Source organism: Dysidea avara, chromosome 7 (assembly GCF_963678975.1).
Source record: "Dysidea avara chromosome 7, odDysAvar1.4, whole genome shotgun sequence".
Taxonomy (NCBI): Eukaryota; Metazoa; Porifera; class Demospongiae; order Dictyoceratida; family Dysideidae; genus Dysidea; species Dysidea avara.
The window spans coordinates 25,984,397-26,006,779 of record NC_089278.1 but is presented as its reverse complement, the minus strand read 5'-3'; the positions used below and the strand labels follow the sequence as shown (position 1 = coordinate 26,006,779).

The 22,383-nt window shown below is 37.8% G+C and overlaps 4 protein-coding genes across 8 annotated transcripts; all 4 read right to left on the bottom strand.

Moving 5' to 3' along the window:
- Positions 1–1,263: 1,263 nt before the first annotated feature.
- LOC136262381 (E3 ubiquitin-protein ligase rnf146-like) lies at positions 1,264–2,476 on the bottom strand. Of its 2 annotated transcripts, XM_066056630.1 has the most exons (3): positions 2,337–2,476; positions 2,160–2,285; positions 1,264–1,986 (listed from the first exon to the last, which is right to left on the bottom strand). In XM_066056630.1, exons 1-3 carry the CDS (start codon positions 2,347–2,349, stop codon positions 1,469–1,471), a joined length of 657 nt encoding a protein of 218 aa, XP_065912702.1. In that variant the 5' UTR covers positions 2,350–2,476; the 3' UTR covers positions 1,264–1,468. The 2 variants fall into 2 exon arrangements, with proteins under 2 accessions (XP_065912702.1, XP_065912701.1); XM_066056629.1 differs by having other exon boundaries at positions 2,160–2,471.
- A 7-nt stretch (positions 2,477–2,483) lies between these two features.
- LOC136262378 (synaptic vesicle glycoprotein 2C-like) lies at positions 2,484–6,380 on the bottom strand. The gene is made up of 2 exons (XM_066056624.1): positions 4,363–6,380; positions 2,484–2,788 (listed from the first exon to the last, which is right to left on the bottom strand). Exons 1-2 carry the CDS (start codon positions 6,174–6,176, stop codon positions 2,602–2,604), a joined length of 2,001 nt encoding a protein of 666 aa, XP_065912696.1. The 5' UTR covers positions 6,177–6,380; the 3' UTR covers positions 2,484–2,601.
- A 2,803-nt stretch (positions 6,381–9,183) lies between these two features.
- On the bottom strand, positions 9,184–18,220 carry LOC136262379 (prolyl 4-hydroxylase subunit alpha-1-like). 4 transcript variants are annotated; one of them, XM_066056627.1, is made up of 13 exons: positions 17,801–18,220; positions 16,276–16,449; positions 15,957–16,102; positions 15,823–15,874; positions 14,503–14,663; positions 13,615–13,791; positions 12,597–12,667; positions 10,397–10,502; positions 9,936–9,989; positions 9,810–9,872; positions 9,601–9,669; positions 9,447–9,543; positions 9,184–9,374 (listed from the first exon to the last, which is right to left on the bottom strand). In XM_066056627.1, exons 1-13 carry the CDS (start codon positions 18,126–18,128, stop codon positions 9,304–9,306), a joined length of 1,569 nt encoding a protein of 522 aa, XP_065912699.1. In that variant the 5' UTR covers positions 18,129–18,220; the 3' UTR covers positions 9,184–9,303. The 4 variants fall into 4 exon arrangements, with proteins under 4 accessions (XP_065912699.1, XP_065912698.1, XP_065912697.1 ...); XM_066056626.1 differs by lacking the exon at positions 12,597–12,667 and adding an exon at positions 12,008–12,078; XM_066056625.1 differs by lacking the exon at positions 12,597–12,667 and adding an exon at positions 12,698–12,768 and having other exon boundaries at positions 17,801–18,219.
- A 265-nt stretch (positions 18,221–18,485) lies between these two features.
- On the bottom strand, positions 18,486–19,700 carry LOC136261125 (TNF receptor-associated factor 6-like). Its single transcript, XM_066055095.1, has 3 exons — positions 19,587–19,700; positions 18,735–19,501; positions 18,486–18,678 (listed from the first exon to the last, which is right to left on the bottom strand). Exons 1-3 carry the CDS (start codon positions 19,698–19,700, stop codon positions 18,486–18,488), a joined length of 1,074 nt encoding a protein of 357 aa, XP_065911167.1.
- Between the last annotated feature and the right edge of the window lie 2,683 nt (positions 19,701–22,383).

Below are 22,383 nucleotides of genomic sequence, written 5' to 3'. Positions count from 1 at the left end.
TAAGACAGTAGAATATTTATGTGGTTGTCATGGAAAAATAATATACATTTTGAGCCAGATCTGTCGGCTCCATATTCTTTGCCTCGGTGATTTTGAGAAATTGCTTTTTAAGAGGTTTCACCATCAAATGTTTATCTCAAGGCCAAGGAATTTCTTTTTAAGGCTATATAGTCCTAACTGTGGAGGTTGTTCAAAGCAATTTTGCCCGTGGATATACCCTTTGAAATTCAATCAGGTACCACAATATGGAGCCATGCTACAAACTTGGCATCTAAAAGAATGTGTCTATGAGTAGTTAGGAGGTTGTGTATGTTGGAGTTGTAACAGGTGATGCATTTGTAATACATATTTTGTGTACTTTAAGTGTATGTTGTGCATAGTACTTGTATTTTTTGGCTGACTTGGTGCTGTACTTGAACGCAGTATTTCTTTTGTTCATGGACACCTGTTTTTAGGGCAAGATGACTTCAGTGTTTTAGTGCCACAGGTAATGCCATAACACATTGTTATTATCCTGAGCCTAGTACAAATAAATGTATTTCCACTTTCTAAAGTACATTTTGTGCAGATTACTGATCTGGATTTTATTATTGTATTGCATTCCTGACAGATACTAATCACAGTGTAACAACCTTACATATACACTTGTATGTATTGTATGGATGTGAGGGAGTGCACCCTTGATGTTATACACTTGTACATGCAAATCAGTGATATAGTATCATACTGTGTGTACATGCACATTACCCGCATACAGACAAGACACCGTGTAATGTGATTATACTATTGTACACACTGTTGCAGGAAGTGAACATCAGCAATTGTGCTCACATATCAGATGTTGCTGTCCAGTGTCTGGTGTTGTCATGTCCAGGATCAACATCTTAGTGTTCCATGGTTGTCCCATGGTGACTGATCAATGTCCCTGACCCACAATAGGATGGCTAACTTTAAACAGTTAACTCGGACTGTATATAATAAGTGTATTGAATATACACACACACAGAGTACACATAGATGAAACGGTACATTTACAGTGTATATCTATGCATTAAAATTGAAAGACACTATATTTGAGCCCACATATCTGACAATTGCAAGCAGCAATTCAAAGCACATACCTCAAGGGTCTTCTGTTACATGGAAGTTGATTCAGTAAAGTCCCAAAGACATAACGGGTATGTATATTTAATTTTGTATGTTCTATTTGTGGGTAAACTTTAGTGGTGAATGTAATCTTAGTTGCTGTACGTAATCCTACCATTTTACTGATAAACAATTATAATGGAATTAGTCTCATAAATTACACACAGTTGCCAAACAACATAATAATTTTCCTTATAAAAATCTCATACATTGTAAACTTAAGTGGTCAAAATAGCATAGAAATCAGACAAATAATGTAATTACGCTGTGGTTGTTGTGTATGTATTTAAAATTACCAATAGTGCATTGGAATGAAGCACTGTTACTTTTGGCTGTAGAGTCCTGCTACACCCTTCACAACCGTAGTTGAATCCACCTTGTCATTACGAAGAATCTTTCTTCTTCTTTCAGGACGATCTTCTCTATACTGCACCATTTTTTCAAAGTCTATGACATAATTGAATCCAGCAACTTGAACAATACACTTAGTTTTCTTGTCCCTGTAAGCTGCTTCTATTTCTTCTATAGTTCTGGGATCGTAAAGCCACCATCCATCTCTACGTCCCTCATAATACCACTGTGGTTTGTCATCTGTTGTACTTGTCACAGCTGTCTCTAGTAATTTGGGTTCCACCACTTTCGGTTTGAGTGCAAAGTCACGTGGTACTGAAGCACGACAGAATGGACATGAGGGCTTACGTGCCAGTACCCCCTTGACACACAGGTAACAGAAAATATGATTACAAGGTAATTCTACTGGATGAACGTAAGGTTGTCCACATACAGCACAAACTGCTTCACCAGTATTAGCACTGTCATCATTTTTATCACTTTGTTTATCTGTAAAAGAATTGTCAAAAGTTAAACCAAAAATGAAATATAATGTTATATAATAATAAGCAACAGGAAAACGTATCTGGTGTAAAATTCAAAGCACAATTAAAAAAATAACCAATTCTTAATATTGCACACCATATTTACTAGTCTACTACTGCTGTGCGTACAGTAATTACCTTTTAGATTCGTGCCTCGGCTTTTCGTAAGTGTTTCATTCATGCTGCCTGGTGGTCCAGAATTCAGTTGCATCTTCCCCAAACGGTTCGCCAAGTCTTCACCACCTGGGGGCGGTAACCTGTCACCTATTCCAACCACCAACTGAACACTGTCGGGATAAGAAATTTCTCTATCACCTCGTTCGGCCATTAATACTACCTCTTCATCACCATACGAATTAGTAAACACGAGCTCAATCGATAACACCCTCAAACTCTGCTATTATCAATTCTAAATTTTGCGGTTACTCTAGTTACCCACGTGATAAATAGTGTGCAATCATAGATGGGACATTTAGCATCAATGCCATCCATATTATCTATGGTGCAATGCAAGTCAATAAAAGAATTATTGAATAATTATAACGCAAATTATAGTATACATGACACTTCATCATAAACATTACTCTAATAGAGTGTTCTGGGTGGTTGTGGGTAGTGGTATACAGCAGATGGCTCCAATTACAAAGCAAGATGCAGCCATTAGTATTGGTATTGTTGGGTGTGCATGAATGAATAGTCCAAACATCTGTGTACCCAAGATGGCTCCAATTCTTGCAACACTCAGTAGCATCCCACTTGATGTAGTCCTACAATAAACATGAAACATGCTAACACATATACACGTATGCTAACAAATGTACCCACAGACATGTGCAAGCACGCACGCACACACCCACAACACACACAAAGCCTCCAGCAACTGTGTGAAACACAGCTATTGCCACCCAGCGAAACAGCACTGGGATGCTCGATGCAGGCATGCAGCACAGCACTTGGGTCTCAAGCACAAGTACAAATGCTTCAGCAAAGTTAATGCTCCAAGCACAAAATGAAGCACCAAAAAAGTGCTCGATATAAGCACTCTAACTATTTGAAATTTGGTAACAATGTAAATAATAATTAGTGTCATTCCTTAGTATTTATTGTTACAGTGAACAAACATTAATCTTTCATCCTTCAATCTACTTCTGTCAGGTCTGAAGACCATAACAGCAAATGAAATAAAATGCTTTGTTTGCTTGGAAAAAATTCCAGTTTAACAGAAGAGAGACTTTAAAAGCTAAAGGATGGCAGCCCTTGTGTATGAAAAGTGCTTATAAATACTTTTTGCATAAAGGGCTTAAGTACCAGGACAAGCACAAATGCTTCAAAGCACTTGAAAACAAGTACTATAGTGTTTGGCTCCATGCCTGTGCACCACTCAGACACTTAAATCTTGTGACACGCACACACACAAATGTACAATACAATGGAGCTTGTTATTATACAACTGGGACTTTCCTTTTCACAATCTCTGCACTTGTTGGGGGTTCCAGTGAAATACAAATGCAATCTCCCATGTACAGTTACGCATGCACAACACTACTCAACAAACACCACAACACAAATACATCACTTCAGTAATAATTATGTACCCATATCAATAAAAAGTGGTCCAATAACTATTAAAGTAGAATGCATAGTGACATCTGTGTATTAAGGGCACCTTTGGACTGACCAAAAGTGTCCTGCTTATGATCTTCCAGATATAAGCTAAAGGATGCTATGGAACTACTACCAAGTGTACAGAATACACAGGTGTCCTGATTGTTAAGTTTCACTGTAATCACTGCATTGATGATTGACCCTCCATATGCAATTAATTACATTACAGCATATTTAAAAATTTAAAAGTATGCACAAATAGCAATTGCAAGTTTGGCCATTTCATTTAGTTGTACAGTGACTCCATTATCCTAGAAGTCTTCCTTAAAGAATGTAGTTATAACACTCCATGTTGGGTAGGAAATGTCATCGTGATGCTAGCAAAAACTGATGATGCTATATACTACACATTTACTATTCACAATACTCTATGATATCTTCCCATGTGATAGTCACAAGGGTCTAATGATCTGAGACAGTGGTTTTTGCAGGTGTTTGATGAAAGTATAATTGCAGCTGTAATAACTGCTTTATTGCTTCCTGCACCTGCCAAATAATAGCACCAAACAATAGCACCAACCACAATAGCACCAACCACAATAGCACCAACCACAATAGCACCAACCACAATAGCACCAACCATGCACACATAATGAACATTGCAGACACATAGCATGTGTACACACAACACACACACACAAATTACACATGTTCATATGTGCATTCAAAGAAATACCTCAGCTCTGTAGGATACAATTCCTTAGCAATAAGCGACGAAGTATTCCAAGCTCCAACTGACACAAAACTGAACACAACTAGAGCCACCACAGCTAAAGTAGGTGTTTGAAAGAAAAAAAGTAACACACAACTACCAGCTGATGCTACAAACACAATAGCTAGCCAATAAGACCTTCTCACTACATCCACCATAAAGGCAGTTAGGATGGAACCAGGGACAGAGGCTAGGGCCACATAAAATAGTTCCAAATATAGTCTCTGATAGTCCACATTCTCATCATCGTAACAACTAGTTTTACACTCGTCATGTAAACAACATGGTTCAGTATGTCCAGTAGAGTTAGCCATTGGAACATTATTAAAATAAGAGTTTGTGAAAAGTGTGCCATCAAAATCATCCGATAACTGATCAAGACTGGTGGGACTGGTAAAACAGGTGTTGATGAATTTATTGCCAGTAAAGTTCACTGAAACAAATGAACAACTGGTAAAAGTACAGTCTCTGAAAGTAGAACGGTAGAATGTAGCCCTATGAAATGTCACATTGTTAAAAACAACCTTCTTCAGATGTCTATTAGTTATAGTAGAATGGTTGACAAACACATGATCAATCTCAGCACTGTCAGAGCATATGTTAAAATCAGATATAGTCCGATGAGCTACTTCAGTCTTACACTCACCCTGTTCCAAATTGCTAATATAAGTAGGGTACCAAAGAGTCAGACCATAGGCACCCATGGATAAAAGAAAGTAGATTGCAATTAATAATAGAGTACGACGCAGCAGCTTTAGCTGAAACAAAGGCAACGGTCGCCATAATCCATCTTGGACTTTCTTTGGCAACCATTTTATAATTGGTAGTACTACAAATCTTGTTGGTGTAAAGACATCACAACTTTTGATTGGAGGTATCACTTTTTCAATAGTAAACGACTTATTTTTACTAAAACACCACATTCGATTCCAGCGATGCATGATACGGAAGCTTTGGATTGCCTTCTTATCTTTTCGTATCTGTAATAAAAAGAGTGGACTTTCTGGTAGAAAAAAAAACATTATGGCTCCCAAAATAGCAGGGATGGCTGCTAACATTAAAAACACATTCCAACTATGTAATTCCAGGGATCCCATGTTTATAGTGACCTTACATCCAAGTGGTAAAATGAAATATGCCAAACCTCCGACTAGAATTTTCCCAGCAGTCCAAAATGTGGCCAAAGTTCCAAGGTATTTGCCTCTCCATCGAGCTGAAATAAACTCTGATCCATATGTAGCAATCACAGCCAAAGATCCCCCAATTCCTATTCCACCAATGAAACGGAGAATTACAAATATGGGATAGTTTGGTGCCACGCCTGACAAAAATCCTGCCAAACCATTCATACTCAATGACAATATCATTGTAGCTCTTCTACCAGCAATATCTGCTAGTACTCCCCACACAAAGTCACCTACAAACATACCTAAGAATATGATTGACGCTAGCCAGGCATTTTGCAAGTCTGTAGCGTTCAAATCATGTGTGAGCTGTGGCAATACTAACGATATGACTAACACTTCGACTGCATCTGAAGACAGAGCAACTCCCATACAAATCATTTGTATAATGTGGAACAGTCCGAATCCAATGTAGTTTATGGCATCGTGGTACTTGTAGACTCCTTCTTCGTTATCCTTTAACACAGGCTCGAGGTCGTTTTGTACATTTTCTAATTCCTCTTGTTCAGAGTCTTGTTCTTCAGCGCGATGACGAAGAAACGTCACCAGCTCAACACTTTCACTGTCACTAGTAAGGGGGAGATCACTATCCATCTTTGATTCTTTACATTACACTATCAAACCCGAGATAAAACCACATTTGTTAAGTGCACGTAGTGCGACCGATGCGAACGCCTTCTTTAATATTTCTAATTAAAACGCAAATTTTGTTTACAGTATAACTTATTATGTGCGAGGTCCAAACTTTTGCGATAGTGTTAAAATTGCCACCAGTTGCCAGGTGGTCACTACCATACTTTACTTGTCCACATAACAAGGGGGTGGCACTCCAATTCTGATCTTCGTCGTCAGTCAAAACAAAATCAAAAGTCAAGCTAGAAACTTGCAGTCAGTCAAAGCCTGGGCAAGCACAGGCCAAAATGGACAAACACTGGCCACAGCTTGAAAGATGTATACCAGTAGCTATCACTATTGATACTTAGCTAATGCAAACAAAAACATACTAAAATTTGATCAAGAGTCAAGCCTTAGTAAAAGTCAAAAGTCTCAGTCAAAGCTTATTTTCGAGTTTGACCATTTTGACCTAAGATCGAAAATCGGAGCACAGTACTGAAGTGCCACCCCCTTGCATAAGCATTTAAAGTTGCAAAATTATACTGAATCAGTAGCATGCACTCAACTGATCATTAATCACAATAGCTAGCTAGTGACACTATAAACCCCAATAACGTGATCCGCTGAATTGCATTGAGATGACAATACTGAGACATGATGATCGTTAGCATCAGCAACTGAATTATTATCATTGTGGAATGTGGACTACCATGCCCGTTGGACATACCATCCACTTGACCATAGCAAGATCCTGCAGCAACTAAATAGATTATAATTAACAGCATCAAATTTCTACCATGTGCTTGGTCACATATAGCTACAAGGTGATTGTTCGGAATCAAATGATACCAGTTCCATGCACTAGCCCAAATTTCTGATCACTGAACTAACAAAATGTAGCTATCACAATGGTTGCTATCATCTATCATTGCCAGATTGCCCACACTCCTTCCTTACCAAACATCCTGCCATCATCATTCATTTAATCTCAGGGCTGCACATGATAATAATGTATAGTATAGGCTTTGCAACAATATATCTCATATCTGCATGTGGTATATACATGCTCAAGATATAATAATAGCAAGTGCGGTGCCTACACGATGTTCATTTTTTTGTGTCACATTAGACAACTGGATTGATAATTAAAGGTGTGTGGATTTTCTAGGTCACATATAGCTAGAAATCAACAAAAAGGTGGAGGCTGGAGGTAAAGCAACAAAACATCAGATAATTGAGCAATAAAACTGGATGTTAAAAATCAAGCGTCTAATTTCTTGCAAAATGCACTCTAATAAAACATCCCAATATATTTAAAATGCTTTACTGACAATAATTATTACGATGCTGGTTATTTTCACCCTGAACTCTGCTCTGTGGGAAATTATCTTATATATCATTGTGCAGATGTGCTGAGATTCTGATTCTTAGTATGGAGATATAGAGCCTCATGCACATTTCTCATAGTACATGGAAAAGCAGTTTATACCAAACATACATGCAGATGCAATAATACTTTGGATAGTACCACACTTCTGATACTGTTTCATGACCATTATTTTGGTGGCATTCCTCTCAATTCCACCTTCCAGTTTGGATGCACTGTTGTGTAAATACAACTTAGAAACATTTTCAGCACTAGTCTTCTACATGGTGGAATTCCCTTTCTGCTAGCATATTTATGAATTTTGTGGCAGCCTCTACACTTACCTTTAACAAGAAACTGTTAATTGATTCTGTTGTTTGTTTTGTGTTTATTTTGCTACTTTTGTTGTGTGTTTTTTTTTGTATGATTCATTGTAATAAAAGTATACTGTAGCTAGTTACTGTTTAGATAATGTAATGTTCTGTGTACACAAGGTACATGACATGTATGTAAGAAAGAGACTAGCTTGAACTACTACACATTCCAGTTGATTCATCAACAATATCCTGCAAAGAAATGCAAAGAGTTATTTTCACAACAATTGTATGTTTGTCATCAGACAATTAATTGTGAAGTCACTACATGGTATTCCTGCAGTACGTAGTTGACTTAACGATGATTGCTAAGAATTGCAACAATGCATGGTCATTAAATGAAGCCCCTATGCACTCTATGATGATAAAGATAAATTACCCTAATAGAACAGTCAATAGGTGAGTAGTAAAAAATATTAGAGCATAAGGTGTCTGAAGCATTTACCACTGAAATATATTTTTTGTAAACATGCAGAAAATGTCACTGTATAAAGAAAGATTTACTATAATAGAACAGTCAATATTTTTCAATTCATACTTGCATTGTATAAAACAGCCAGTAGTATGTATGCCTTTTTGTAACACTGTCAAACAGAATGACAGTAATTACAACAGATGCATCTCAAGATAATAATTATTATGCATTTTAATTGCTCATTTCCAAATGATTATCATCTAAAAATTACCTTTTTACCAATAGCTAATTTGTTGTTTCCCCAGTGAGCCTATCACTGGCAAAAATGAGTGACTCTTCACAAATCCAGTCACCTATATCCTGCATTATTTTTATCAAGAGTCCATAATAATATTATAATCCATGATAGTATTTTATTACCCAAATTGGAGAAGAGATTGAAGCAAAAGGCTATGGTGGATGCCTCCCCCCAGCAAAACCTTACATAGCTGATATACACATTCACTGAACAAGCTAGTTAGCATCACAGCAGCACATAACCGAATACACAGAATCTGTATGTCTGCATGTCCAAAACACTGACAAGAAAACACAACACACATTAGACAAGTGGAACCTTGTTCCAGATAAACGGTACCACCACCAAAAAAAAGTAAAACAGAAAAATTTGAAGACAATAGTCTGTAGCAGAACTATAGAAATTGAACACAAAAGAACAAAATCAGTTAAGACTGTGTTGAATCATGTCAAAGTGGGCTGGTCACTGATTGAAAGGTAATTATATTACAATGTGACTTGACACCTTGGGCCTAGCTGCATAATATCACTAAATTCCTGACAAATATTTTTTTCTTGAAAATATATATAGATCAGCCATTATAGATGTATATAACAAAAATGCAGAGTTTAGTGGAATATTCATTTAGCTATGTGCAAAATCAAACAAATTGATTATTGTGATGGTGACAGTCCGCATGGTCTTCTGAATTCTTGGCCTCTTTCATGTATCCATTTATTACACACTATAAGAAAAAAAAAGTTTTAATAGACACGGTCCAAAATTTTCTTTAAAACGAAGGCGTAAAGTTACCTACCCCATTTAGTGCCGACTAATACTGGGCAAGCTGCATGTCGTGTTGAATAGTCTCCTTCTCCAGATCTCTTGAGGTTCCACCAGAATGCTGCATCACCCTACAGTGATGCATACATATAATATTATAGGAAATTAGAGAGTAGAATGTTTCTTACATTTCCTGGTGGTATCCGTGCACCAACATTAGGAAATACAGTAGCTCCACCCTGTGATACATCACTCATCTAAAAAATAATGAAATTTCTAATAGAACAGAGACGACTATTCTGAAAATGTTTTAGAACATAAAACTTTGCATCTTTGAGTCAGACTACCTTGATGGTGTAATGTTTACACTTTGATATACAAACTGCTACAGACTTACATAGAACAGTACAGTAGCTATTCTGTTTCCAGTTCCAAGACTAGTGAAAGCATCCTCTTCTTTCTGCGTTACAAACAAAACATTGTGTGTTACCTAGCTCTGAAGAATAGTAAGGATGTCACTTACCCTAGCAAAGTCAAAGTGTGGTTCATAGTGGCCTCCTATCCCATAGTTGCACACCTGAAAAGATGACACGGTATGAAAATATCACTTGATGTAGCAACTGATGTACATGTGTGTCACTACTACACAGGAGGGTTTACATGTACATAGTGTTATGTGCCACTCCTAGTAGTATATGAAAAGCAAGAATGAATTCAACTGTTGCCCATAATAGTACAGTTGTACTGTATAGTAGGGATCACAAAAGTTTTTAACAGATGAGGATACTTTATCTCCCCAGACAAAAATTAAAGAAACTTGCAAAAAACGTTAACTAGCCAGATTTGTATTTAGCAGGTCACATATTTGAATAAGAAATACTAAGTTCCATGCATTGGTAGGTTAACTTGTTGGTTGGTGGCTTAATCATGTACTGCTGTATTTATTTAGCACGCTACATGACAAACTAAATAACAATATCTCACCTGTAACTGTTCAGCAGTGCTCATATCAAGGCTGGTGATGTCCTCAATCCTCTGGTCTATCTTCTTCACATAACCAAGTGGATCATCACTTGCTCCCAACCATGCACTATAGAAAATGCATAACAAGTTAACACTAATCTACAGTAAACACACATTGTAGTTACTACTGCTACCAGAACATCACAGGAAGATACAGTACCGCTCAAACGTAACGTCGCACTCGCTCAGTTGCGAGTGATTAAATAACTCCCTAATTAAAGGGCGTGGCAACTGTTTCCTTTGTGAGTATTCATCCCGTACGAAACAGGATGAATACTCAAGAAGGAAATGGGTGCCACGCCCTTTAATTAGTGAGTTTCTTAATTACTCGCAATCAAGCAGTGTGGGAGAGTGTGATGTTACGTTTGAACGGTAACGTAGAAGGATATTACACATACTGCATCAGCTGTGACAGTCTCACACATGGCTACACAGAGTTACTTCATCTACTGTCAATTTCACTTGTCCATTTATTCTCTGTATCCTTTTACTAACTTCATGCTAGAAAAAACTTTTTTGTTTGCAGATCAAACAGATAACTTGATACAGTAAGACAGTTATGACCATTTTGTCACTCCCAGTGCAGTATGTGTGTTGCCATAGCAAGAGGTGTGAGCCAAGATACCCCAAACTTTGGGCTGCTGGGATAGAAACTGTCTTAACCACCATCACCAAGGTTTGGTGCAGTAATCCACTAGGCACTGCATTTTATTGTAAGGCTTTAACGTAACAGTGCAAATACCTTAGAGTCATAAATGACAAGCAAAAAAAAACAAACTATCATATTGTCCCAAGTGGACTACATACACATACACAGTTTACAGACAAAATAGTGTCAGTGTGGTCTTGCTTCAAGTCAAACACTATCTCACGAGGCAGGTTTCTTTAGCGTATTATTTTTTCATAACACATGCTTGAAAATGGTAAAAAATTGTAGCACATACTATGTACGAGTACAAACGTGGGTCATACACAATGTATGTATGGACAAGTACATTTGTTTGGCTTTATAGATGCAATTATAGAATGTACGTACGTACATATGTACACAAGTACCTATGCAGGCATTCAATCCATATATACGTACATAGATACAGAGTTGTGAGATCCCACAACACAATGAAACCTCATTACTACTGCCACGTACAGAACCAAAAATAAGGCCTCAGTAATGAGGTGGTCTGATTAACAAAGCCATGATACACACCTTAGCTATGTTAGGGACCTACATATGCTCTTGACATGGCTAATTTTATTTATTAACAATGTACTGAGGTTTCATTGTTCTACAACTACGTGGGGTATTTTCTCAACCTTTTCCTGATTCTGTTATGTAGCTGGTCTGAGTTTAGCATCCACAGCACTATGAACCAAAGCCCTTTCCAACTGGGTAGCAAACAAAAAAAAAAAAAACTTCAGCATTTCCCTTCCCAACTTTGTGATCTAAGCTTTAAATAACTTGGCAAACTGCATTATTATCAATGAAGTCATGGAGTATGGTGCACCTTAGTTATGGCTGGACCACTTATGAGGTTTCACTGTTCTACAAAATGTATGTGTCTATTTCTCAACCTTTTGCTGACTCTGTATGAAGCTTCTGAGAGAGAGCCATCCTCAGGACTACGAACCAAAGCCCTCCGCAACTGGGAAAGGAAAAAAAACATTTTATATCCTAACAAGAAAAAAAACACCTAAATTATGTCCCAACTTCATGGATTTTAAGATGGATTTTTGAAGAGAAATGTTGCTCAGCAAATAGCACACTGACACTTTGAGCCTATGTGTTTATATATACCTCTTGCTGATACGATATGAAGCAAATTCCAATTCTCCTTGTTGGTTATGTACTGTTGCACGATGTAGCTAAGTACAAAATTGAGAACACATCTACATCAGCAGTGTTAATACTTCTAATGCATGACAGATACATATTTTCTGAGGGTTTAAACACTAGAGTACTAACATACATACACACATAGTTTTACATGGTACGTAGCATACTGAATGATGTATGTATGAACGTATGACCAAAGAAAACTGCCTCATTAATATGCTCTGAAATTTGATATTAATTGATCACCAACACTGACAGAATTTATTCCACAAAGCAGACAAATCACATGAAGGAGTGAAGGTAGTCTACACACACAAGCGCTCACACCTCTTGCTAATACGATACTCAGCAGGTTCATCTTTCCCGGTGTCAGGATTGGTGGCAGTTGCACGCAGAAGCTAACAGTTAAGAGAGAAGAGCTAATTTACCTCTTACTAATCCGATAGTCTGCTGGCTCGAACCGGCCTGTACGGTGATTCCTGGCAGTAGCTCGATTTAGCTAATTTCATATACATATTCATTTATTTAACAAATAGTAGGCAGAATTATAATTATACATTGGAAATTTATTAGGGATTATTACACCTGATGTGGAAATGGTGACTCTGTGTGTGTGTCTGTGTGTGTGTCTGTGTGTGTGTCTGTGTGTGTGTGTGGTGTGTACGTGCGAGTGTGTGCATGTGTGCAGTGCGTGTGATTAACAGAGAGGATTACAACAACTTTTCGATAATTTAACAGACTATTAATTAAGTTGGTCTGACACTGTACATAGCTAGTAAGGTCTGGGGGAAATGTTCCTAAAGTTTTGGAGTTCATGACATCATGCTTCTGAGATTGTACAAAAACCTACTTCACAAAGCTATTTCAGCACCCTCACTATTACATCTTCAACAAGACATTATTTCGCACTATAAATACATCACTAATTTCTTGCAAAATGAGCTATAAAATGTTTGCAATGGTGTGCATTACTTTACTTGCGGACCATCCATCCATCAATGTTGCTATGTGCTGGATCCTAACGTACATTTAAATCCTAGACTGAACATGTTAATGACACTTGTAGCAGGCTTGCATAAAAAGCAAGGTCCAATCCTATCTGTTTACAAAAAAAACTTTGAGGTATGTACACCTTTTCAGAAGTACTTTGCCTGTCCTATTAAAGTGGTTTATAAGAGTACACCAACCCTTTTTAGTGCAAATTGTTAGGCAATTCTTAACCAATCCAGTAGGTATAGAGGATTTGAGTTATTTGGCAGGTAAATAACTTCCAGCCAACCATTATAATCCTTTCTGGCATGTATGTATTGCATGTGCAGTGAGCACACCTGTCCACTAAACCCACCTTGGGTCCAGCTATTTCTTTGAGTCGGTTCATTTCAGTCTCTGTCAGGATACTACGCAACATCCACACACGAGGTTTGAGGTTAGCTATCTCCACTTTGGCTGGTTGCAGCAACAGACGAGGGTTACGATGATTAGTGTAGTAAAAACAGATGTATTTCCTATGTAATTCTGGTGGCTGTGTAAAATAAAATAATTATAAATATTATATGGTGGTCACAGATACAAAATGTGCTGAATTAGTCAGGTCATGATGATCATTTTATTGCAAAATTATCTTTGAGACCTACACACTTGCAATAGCTCAGTTTTCTTTTTCTGTGCTTTTATCCACTAGTAAGCTTAATGCAATATAATAAGGTAACCTCAGTGATACACAACAATATAACTCACAAAAATTTCATTCCTCAAAAATCTGTTCATATATGGTACAGCAACAGAACAGTCACTGAGCATATTACAAAACATCCTAGCATGTAACTTCCAAATTCAGAATTTTTGAGGATGAAAATGTTGTGGACAGCAAAGCAACTGCGAAATACACAAAAACTACATCCCTTGAAACTTTGTACACGTATACAGTACATGAATATTTTAAAGCAAAATGTGTCAAGTACCTGAACCCGTTCGTTTGTTATGCTATGCCTAACAACAATCCCTGTACTATGATGGTATTGTATGTTCAATGCTACTATCAGCCTACCATATCCTTAAATTATGCTGTCAAAATCTGTGTATACATTGGCTTAGCTTAATGCTAAAAGAATATCGTAGTTATCAAATGGTTGCTGAAGTACAAATATTCTTCTACATGACATCCTTAGCGGTTAAAGGGTACATGTCTTATAAACAAGACATAAGGTGTGTGCTAGCTATACAGTGGGCTTACAACAAAGTCAGGACGTCGACACAATTCTGTATATCTGTCATGCTCTTCAGTAGTGTCTTCTCGGTAATCGTCATCCACATATTTCTCATACTGGTCAGGATTTTTGTTGAGCTCAGCCTGAAAATAACCGAGGTTATCCAGAGTCCTCTTGTGATCTGGTTCTGTGTAGATAATCACTGTATTAAGCAAGTGATACCCTACAGTGAAGCCAGCTCTAATTGGGTCACTGAATAATAAGGTTGCCTGCCCAAAATAGCTATTGCCCAAATGTGCCACTTGTATATAAAATCCTGCCACTGGCTAAATATGGCCAGAAAATCTTAGGCAGATGTCATTGTTATACAGAGGTACACAAATCATATAGCCTCAGGGGACAATAAAAATTATATGCAAAGGTAGTTTTTAGGGTAAAAGATTTCACTGTTAAAATTTCCATGGTTACAAACCAACTACAAAACAATAAAAGCGGCAACAAAAAGCTTGTGATTTTTCTACCTTTGACTTTGGGGGGGACACACAAAACAAAAGGAGTTTCTGATATCAAGGAAGGGGGGTCAACCCAGGAAATTTTGTACAATAGCTATCATGAGATTAAATTGGAGACACTTTTACACAATTTTGACAGTACTAAAGGTTAGTGTTACATAATAAATGTTAGTGTTACATTTATACTTCGAATTCCTAACACCTGATATTGGGACTTTATGAAGCAAAAGACTCTTTCATAAGAGGCAAAATACTCTCCCTAGAAAAACCATGGTGCATACCAGAAACTTGTGAAAAGACGTTTAACTGAAACATGACAACTGCTAAAACACAAATGCTACAGGCCCAGCTGAATCACCACTACAACTTTCTATATCCTGAATGCCTTGATAACCCATACACTTGTCTAGTGGTCCTATTAGTATTATTGTACACATACTCAAACTCAAAAGCCTCTCTAATACATGTAAGGACACTTTGATCAAGCCAACAGATTGCCATAGCATCCAGAGCATGCGTATGTAAGGGTGTACTATAAGTAAACTAAATCCACAAAACTTGTGAACTATGAACTTATACCTTTGAAACTGACCAAAGCTACCTAATTGTAACACTCGTAATTCCTTGGTTCCTTGGTTAAATGCCACACCTTCAATAGTAGCCACACTTGAGTGGTACCACAATCAATTTCAAAACTAAAGGCTTAAATATCATTTTAGATCAAGTAGTGGGCAATTTTGCCACATCAATTTTTGAAACTAAGGTAATAAACATTGTGGCGTTTAACGTAAATACAGTATACTGTACTACATATAATTCAGTACATGGTCATACCATTCTGTAGCAAGTCTCTGGAATACTGTATGGCCTTCTTGATGTTTCCCAACTGTACAGAATAACATCATATTATATAAACAGATACAATATAAATATGTAGTCATGGATAATCTATCACTGTTAGCTCGTACCTTGTATTCTGAATAAGAAAGGTGATCATAAATGTCCACTATATCAACATCTTTTGCTTGCTCTTCATCTTCAATGCTCTTCTTTAGTGACTCTTGCATCCACTGACGAGTGTGTTTCCATTCATTAGCTAAAAAGTTTTCTCTACCTGTTACACAGCAGACAGACATTGAATAAATTTGCTGTGATATACCACTACATGGAATACAGGAGAGTACATAACTATGGTGGATGGACACACACACACACACACACACACACACACACACACACACACACACACACACACACACACACACACACACACCATACTACACATACCAGCATTATAACAATCCCTAGCAGTCATATTCAGTCCACCTAGTTGACCAGAGTTGATCTCAACTGGCTTAAGCCGGTAAGTATCCTGCAATCTTCTTAGGGCAGTAAATGATCCCTTGTAATCCTCCTCCTTCGGCATCTGATAATCATTAAGTGATATATTGGCCATCAAATCTGCAAAGGCAACAACAGTTAGTAAGTGAATACAGTCATGTTGCGTGTCACGGAAACATGCACTCTAGTATACATCCCCTGCTTCAGCACAACCATTATAAGCCTTTGTGCTGAGTTGTATCTGATCCATTTACACCATTCAACTTGTGTATGGCCATCAAGGCATATTACAAACATTAACAATCTCAGTAAACTAAACTCTCATAGAGATTGTGATGAACAAGTATTGAACAAAGTCCATCATCAAGGTGGTCTGCAGTGACAAAGTACACGTGCTAATGAGGATGTCTCATTAACAACTTGGTTGTTAAGTGAGGACCTTGAACAACACATTTACACACAGACAGATGGACATACAGACATTCTCAGTCCTGGGAACACATACAAATTCACACAGCTGCATCACAGGTTAATATGAAATTGTTAAACAGAAAACTGACTAGCAATACAAACTCTCACAAGTACTTCCTCATCCATCAACCATACAATTTGTTTGTTTATGGTTACAGACTATACATGCACTGTATACTGTAAACAAATAGTACTAATTACATTTAATTATTAGACTGTCTTTCAAAATGGAAACATCTTAGATGTATTCCCATGCAAGTTATCAATCACATCTCAATAACCTTTGTCCAAGGTTTTATACAGGCACGTGCCATGTATTATTGTCCGGGAAATTATACATTCTTAGGTGGCGTGTACAATATGTACAGTAGTCAAAACATGGACTCTGGTATAGTTCATGTGTAAAATTCACATTCTCTCATGTGGTAAACATTAGCGTGTATACACTAAAACCAATCCTTTGTACTCTTGCCAGCCACACTGTATTTTCTTTTTGTCATTTGGTCGATCGATCAATCAAATGATAGAATACATTTTGATTGCAGAGCATTCTTTTCCAAGTTTGAGATAGCAAACTGTCTAAGTTTAATACTATAAAGGATACACATAACAAAACATTCATGTGATTCTTTGTTAAGTCACAATGGTGAATGAATGTGCTATGGCCTATGGGGGATCGGTGTGGATCAGTCCAATTAGTGTTTGTTACTCATAGTTTTAAAAGGGGGTTTGCAATTGTCGTTCACCGTCAAAGAGTAGGGCACACCACTAGACTTGGAATTTTTTGTTCGATTCATTGGACAGACAAAAAAAAATCAATAGTAGGTCATTGTCATATTCAAGTTCTGCCCAAAATATATTCAGTTACTAATTATCTATCTACAAACAAACAAACAAACAAACAAACAAACAAACAAACAAACAAACAAACAAACAAACAAACAATATCTAAATGATATACACCACCTTGACTATTGTACCGCACACTATCTGACCATACCTATACTGTTGTCTTGGTAGACGATTTCGTTAAGTTTCTTCCAGCCATTGTAGAAGCGAGTGATCAATAGCACAGAGTTGATGGGATCATTCAAGTGTTGCTCAACACTGCTCGCTTGTACACCTGTCTGAGCTAACTCCACTTCACTGGCAAATTTCTTCAACTGTTGTAGTCTAGTCTCTTCCGCAGCGATGTAACTCTTGAGACCTTCGAATAGCTCGCCCTCCAGGTGCGCCAAGCCTCTCATATGCGCCAATGCTGTGAACATCTCCGCCCGTACTACAGTGATTAGGCAGGCGGATATAAGGAGGATCACCTTTGCATCCATTTCGATTCACTAGCTACACGTTTTACGCTATTTGCGCCTATAAACCCCCCAACACAATAGTCTTTGTCTATCACGTGAGCTATAATTGATGAACTGTAATTAACAGATATTTCGTAATTGCAAAAGAAACCACTGTAAACATGAAAGACCAATGGTTTATATGTACACTTTAAACATAAGGCAATCATCTTTAAGGTATTGTTTTTTACCATCATACCCTAATTGATCATGGCTTATTAGTTGGTAAGCAGATTGGCAGGCCCAGTGTGATATCGGTGCATACGTGACCCGTTGGTTGCCTTTTGTGTGACCATCAAACCGACATACAAATGGATCGAGATGATCTGCATCAAAAATCTAGTTGAAAAGTTGAAATGTCACCGTGCTAACTGGTTTGGGCCACACCAACCGATCATCATGTTCTCCTCTCATAAGGAACAAGCTAACTGTAACAAAGCCACGATCATAGTCAGCTTTTGAAATCTCCTCAGGATTAGTATAGTAGCCACAAGCTACCACTCCAAGGCACATCTTATAACCTCCATTGTGACTATAAAATCCACCAGAATACCACCAATTGTTGACCACCGCACTATCTTTCTTTGCCATAAAAAGCCATTCATCCTGACTATGACTGGTAATACTTGCTTGCCTGATTCACTTGCAGTGGCCAGTGTGTTTAGAAGGATTGACCAAGTGGCTTGGTTCTTGTGTATAGTATAATATTGTACAGTTACCAACTTTTCTATCTCATTTTCAAGTTGTCGTGATTGATTGTCAAGCCTAGTTACAATTTCTTTGTGTTTTTCTTTGTTTTCTGCAATCTCTCTTTCCTTGACAGTTAGAAATTCTTTGAGTTGCACAAGATCTTTTTTAACATCTGCTATCTCCTGCTCTTTAGCTTGCAACTTTGCCTCCATTGCTTGCTTAACACCCTCCAGGCTTTGGTTTGTTTCCTCCAATTGATTCTGGGTACGTTTCAATTCCTCCTCTGTAGCTTTCAGCTGCTGTTTTGTACATTGTAGCTCTCTCTGATTTCCTAGTGAAGCACTCAAATTATATTCCATGTGCTGTTCTGCCATCTCCTTCAAGTGGTTCAGCTTCTCTGCCCTCCTAACAACACTCTGGCAGCCCACAATATCATACGGACACTCCACTACTGCTTGTGGACACTCTTCTAAATGTTTTTCTAGTGCTCGCAGTTTATGACTCCATTCACAACCTCCTTTCTTATTGGGGCAATACACTTGAAGGTCAAGGACTTGACGCAAAGCTCTCTTGTCTGGGAACACCTTGAAATCCTGTTGCTGACAGTAGGGACACTTGTCACGATTAATTATATCTGATTTATTGAAGCAACCTTCACAGAAACTCTGACCACAAGTACTTAGCACTGGGTCACGTGACAGGAAGTGGCATATTTTACATAGTAAATCTTCTGGAGCAGGTTCAATTAACTCGAAGTCCTATCCCCCAAAATCCTGCACTGCTGATTTTATTCTGTCGTCTTGTTCGAGAATCGCCATGAGGCTGACTGGAAGCATAGAAGGAACGTAGTCTAGGTCCAGTCATGGATTTTTTCTCCTTTCTCCAACTTTTCAAACACACCTTAAGTAGCTAAAGTCTTTGAGCAGGCTGTAGGACCAGGTGTCCTACAGACCTTCAGCACTTGTGCTGTTTAATAAATAAATAATAAATAAAAGCAGTCTCAGGCGCTTATCGATTAGAAGCGCTGAGCATTATTATTATTTTTTTTTTTGTGCGCTGAGCATGCAATCAGCGAAACTTTTCTCCCGCGATTGTTGCAAAACTGAATGATCAAAATACGTAAAACTTTTATAGAAGGTATACACAATAATGTAACGCTACAAGGTGTCAGCCAACAAAGAACACTACAAAAATTCAACACACACAACTGTGACGACTAGGCAGGGGCGGATCGAGGATTTATAAAAGGGGGGGCTAACTCGAGGTACTAATCTCTTGGATGGAGGTATGCAAAGCACACCTTCGCATACTAGAACTAGGGGGTCTGGGGGTATGCCCCCAGGAAATTTTTGAAAAATAGATGCTAAAATACTGCAATTTGGAGACATCATAGTTTCCACATAGCTAAAATGCATATTTCTGCCTGTAGATATTTTATATACTGCCTTTAGATATATATGGCTCTCTGCAGCATTTGTTAATGGAATGGTTTGGGTAGCTAGATTCAGACAACCAAGCACATGATACACCCTCTCACAATTAGCTACATGCATGATAGAATAATAATGTTGAAACCTGGAAAATTTTGAAATTTGAATGATACGAGATTGAATCCGAGAGCATTTTCAATGGAAATTGTGTACCTATACTGGTACCAGTAATATCTACACAAGTAGATGAACAAGCCTTTTATGCAGACCAATGCACTTCATTGTATGTATAGGCGCAGGCAGATTTGGAAAAATTCCATAACAGAACCAACTTTTTTGTTTACACTGAATGTTCTATTAGAGTAGTTTGGTGACTGTTCTATTAGAGTATCTCGATCTTGTATACCTCCAATGCTGATCCCAGGGGCGGATCCAGGGGGGTTCAAAGGGTTCCATGGAACCCCCCTTTTGAAAGAGCCTATATCTTACTCGAGATACTCTAATAGAGCATGCAGTCAAATTGAGATACTCTAATCGAGATACTCTAATAGAGCAGTCACAGTGGTCTTTTGAGGAGCAGTGTTTCAAGCTATGTATCTAGTTATAAATATAGTTGGTGAGGGCATCTATGGTGAGGGGCAACTATTGTCAGCAGGTGATGACCTTTTTTTTTTTTTTTTTGGTCCTCAACTTACAGCTAGGTTGAAGTTTCAATTCTAAAGTGGAGCCCCCCTTTTTAAAAGTCTGGATCCGCCCCTGGATCCGGGTCCTTGTTGCATAACCTTTAGCATAAATCCACTAATAATGTCTAGGAAAGATGTTTATAAGGTGGGTTTATGGGTATTTGTATTATTAGTGATCATATAATTATGCTAAGACAAAATTTCACTATAATCCTCAGCATATTGATTAGGCCATTCCAAATAAATTTTCTGTTTCCCGTCCTGGATTCAAGCATATTTGCATGCGGGCGGGCGGTCCATTTCCATTATTTCATTATAAGATTGGCAGCTTTTCAAGCCATTATTTGCCTGACATAACCATAAAAAGCTGCATAAAAGCATGCTTACACTTGTTCCTTCCTTTTAAGTTGCAAAAATAACACAAACGTGAAGTTTGTGCCGACTTGATAGCACTGCTGACACGTGAGCTGACCCTGTTTCGAGATGGCTTTTACTGAGCCTGTCAGTATGCAAGAATAACCGGACAATAATGGAAGAATACGGAATAATGGAATATTTAGAGCTGACAGTAACTAGATGCGGGCGGTGGACGGGAAACAGAGAATTTATTTGGAGTGGCCTTACGTAAAGCCTAAAAGTGAAGGGGGGGGGGGGGGGGGGGCTTCAGCCCCCAAAGCCCACCCCCTAGATCCGCCCCTACACCCAAATCCTTAACCAATGAGTCACTGCTATCACGACTGCTCACCTCATTTAATAAAATTTTAGCTAAAATTTATAAAATTAATTAAAGTTCATAATTTCATAGAACCATCAATGAAATTCTAGAACACTCTGTGTGCATTTTATTAGAATTCCTAAAAAAAATGGACTCTCTATTAGACTATTACAATAATATTACGAAAAGGTCAAATAAAGCAATACAATTATATTTTCAGTTTAGGCTTGTGTGACTCATAATGTTCTGCTAAACCAGCCTTTCTGGGATCATGTAATTTTCCCATGATTTGGTGTCTTGCTTGGTGAGGTTCTTGAATGCATTATACTGTGCTATTTTCTGGAGAAGAGCCCACTCTCTCTTTCTGTGTACTTACATTTCTTTTTTTTAACTGTACTTGCACCATGACTATTAATGTGTTATAGTATTACCGGTGGGGACACTGTTTCTATACACTATAATGTACGGGTTAAAGAGATATTGTTTGTATGAGGAGTAACTGTTATATTAGAGTAGTGTATAATGATATTTGATTATTCTATGTAGGCTTGGGATTCCTTTGTTTCCATTATCACGTCTTTGTACTTGTTTGTCTGTTATTGACCAGTTTGTTGACCATCTCCTAGGGCTGTTCTCATAGTCCCTTGTGCATTCAACATCATGATCATGACCTGGAAAAGAATGATCAGCAGTTGATATAATAATATTAATAATATCTT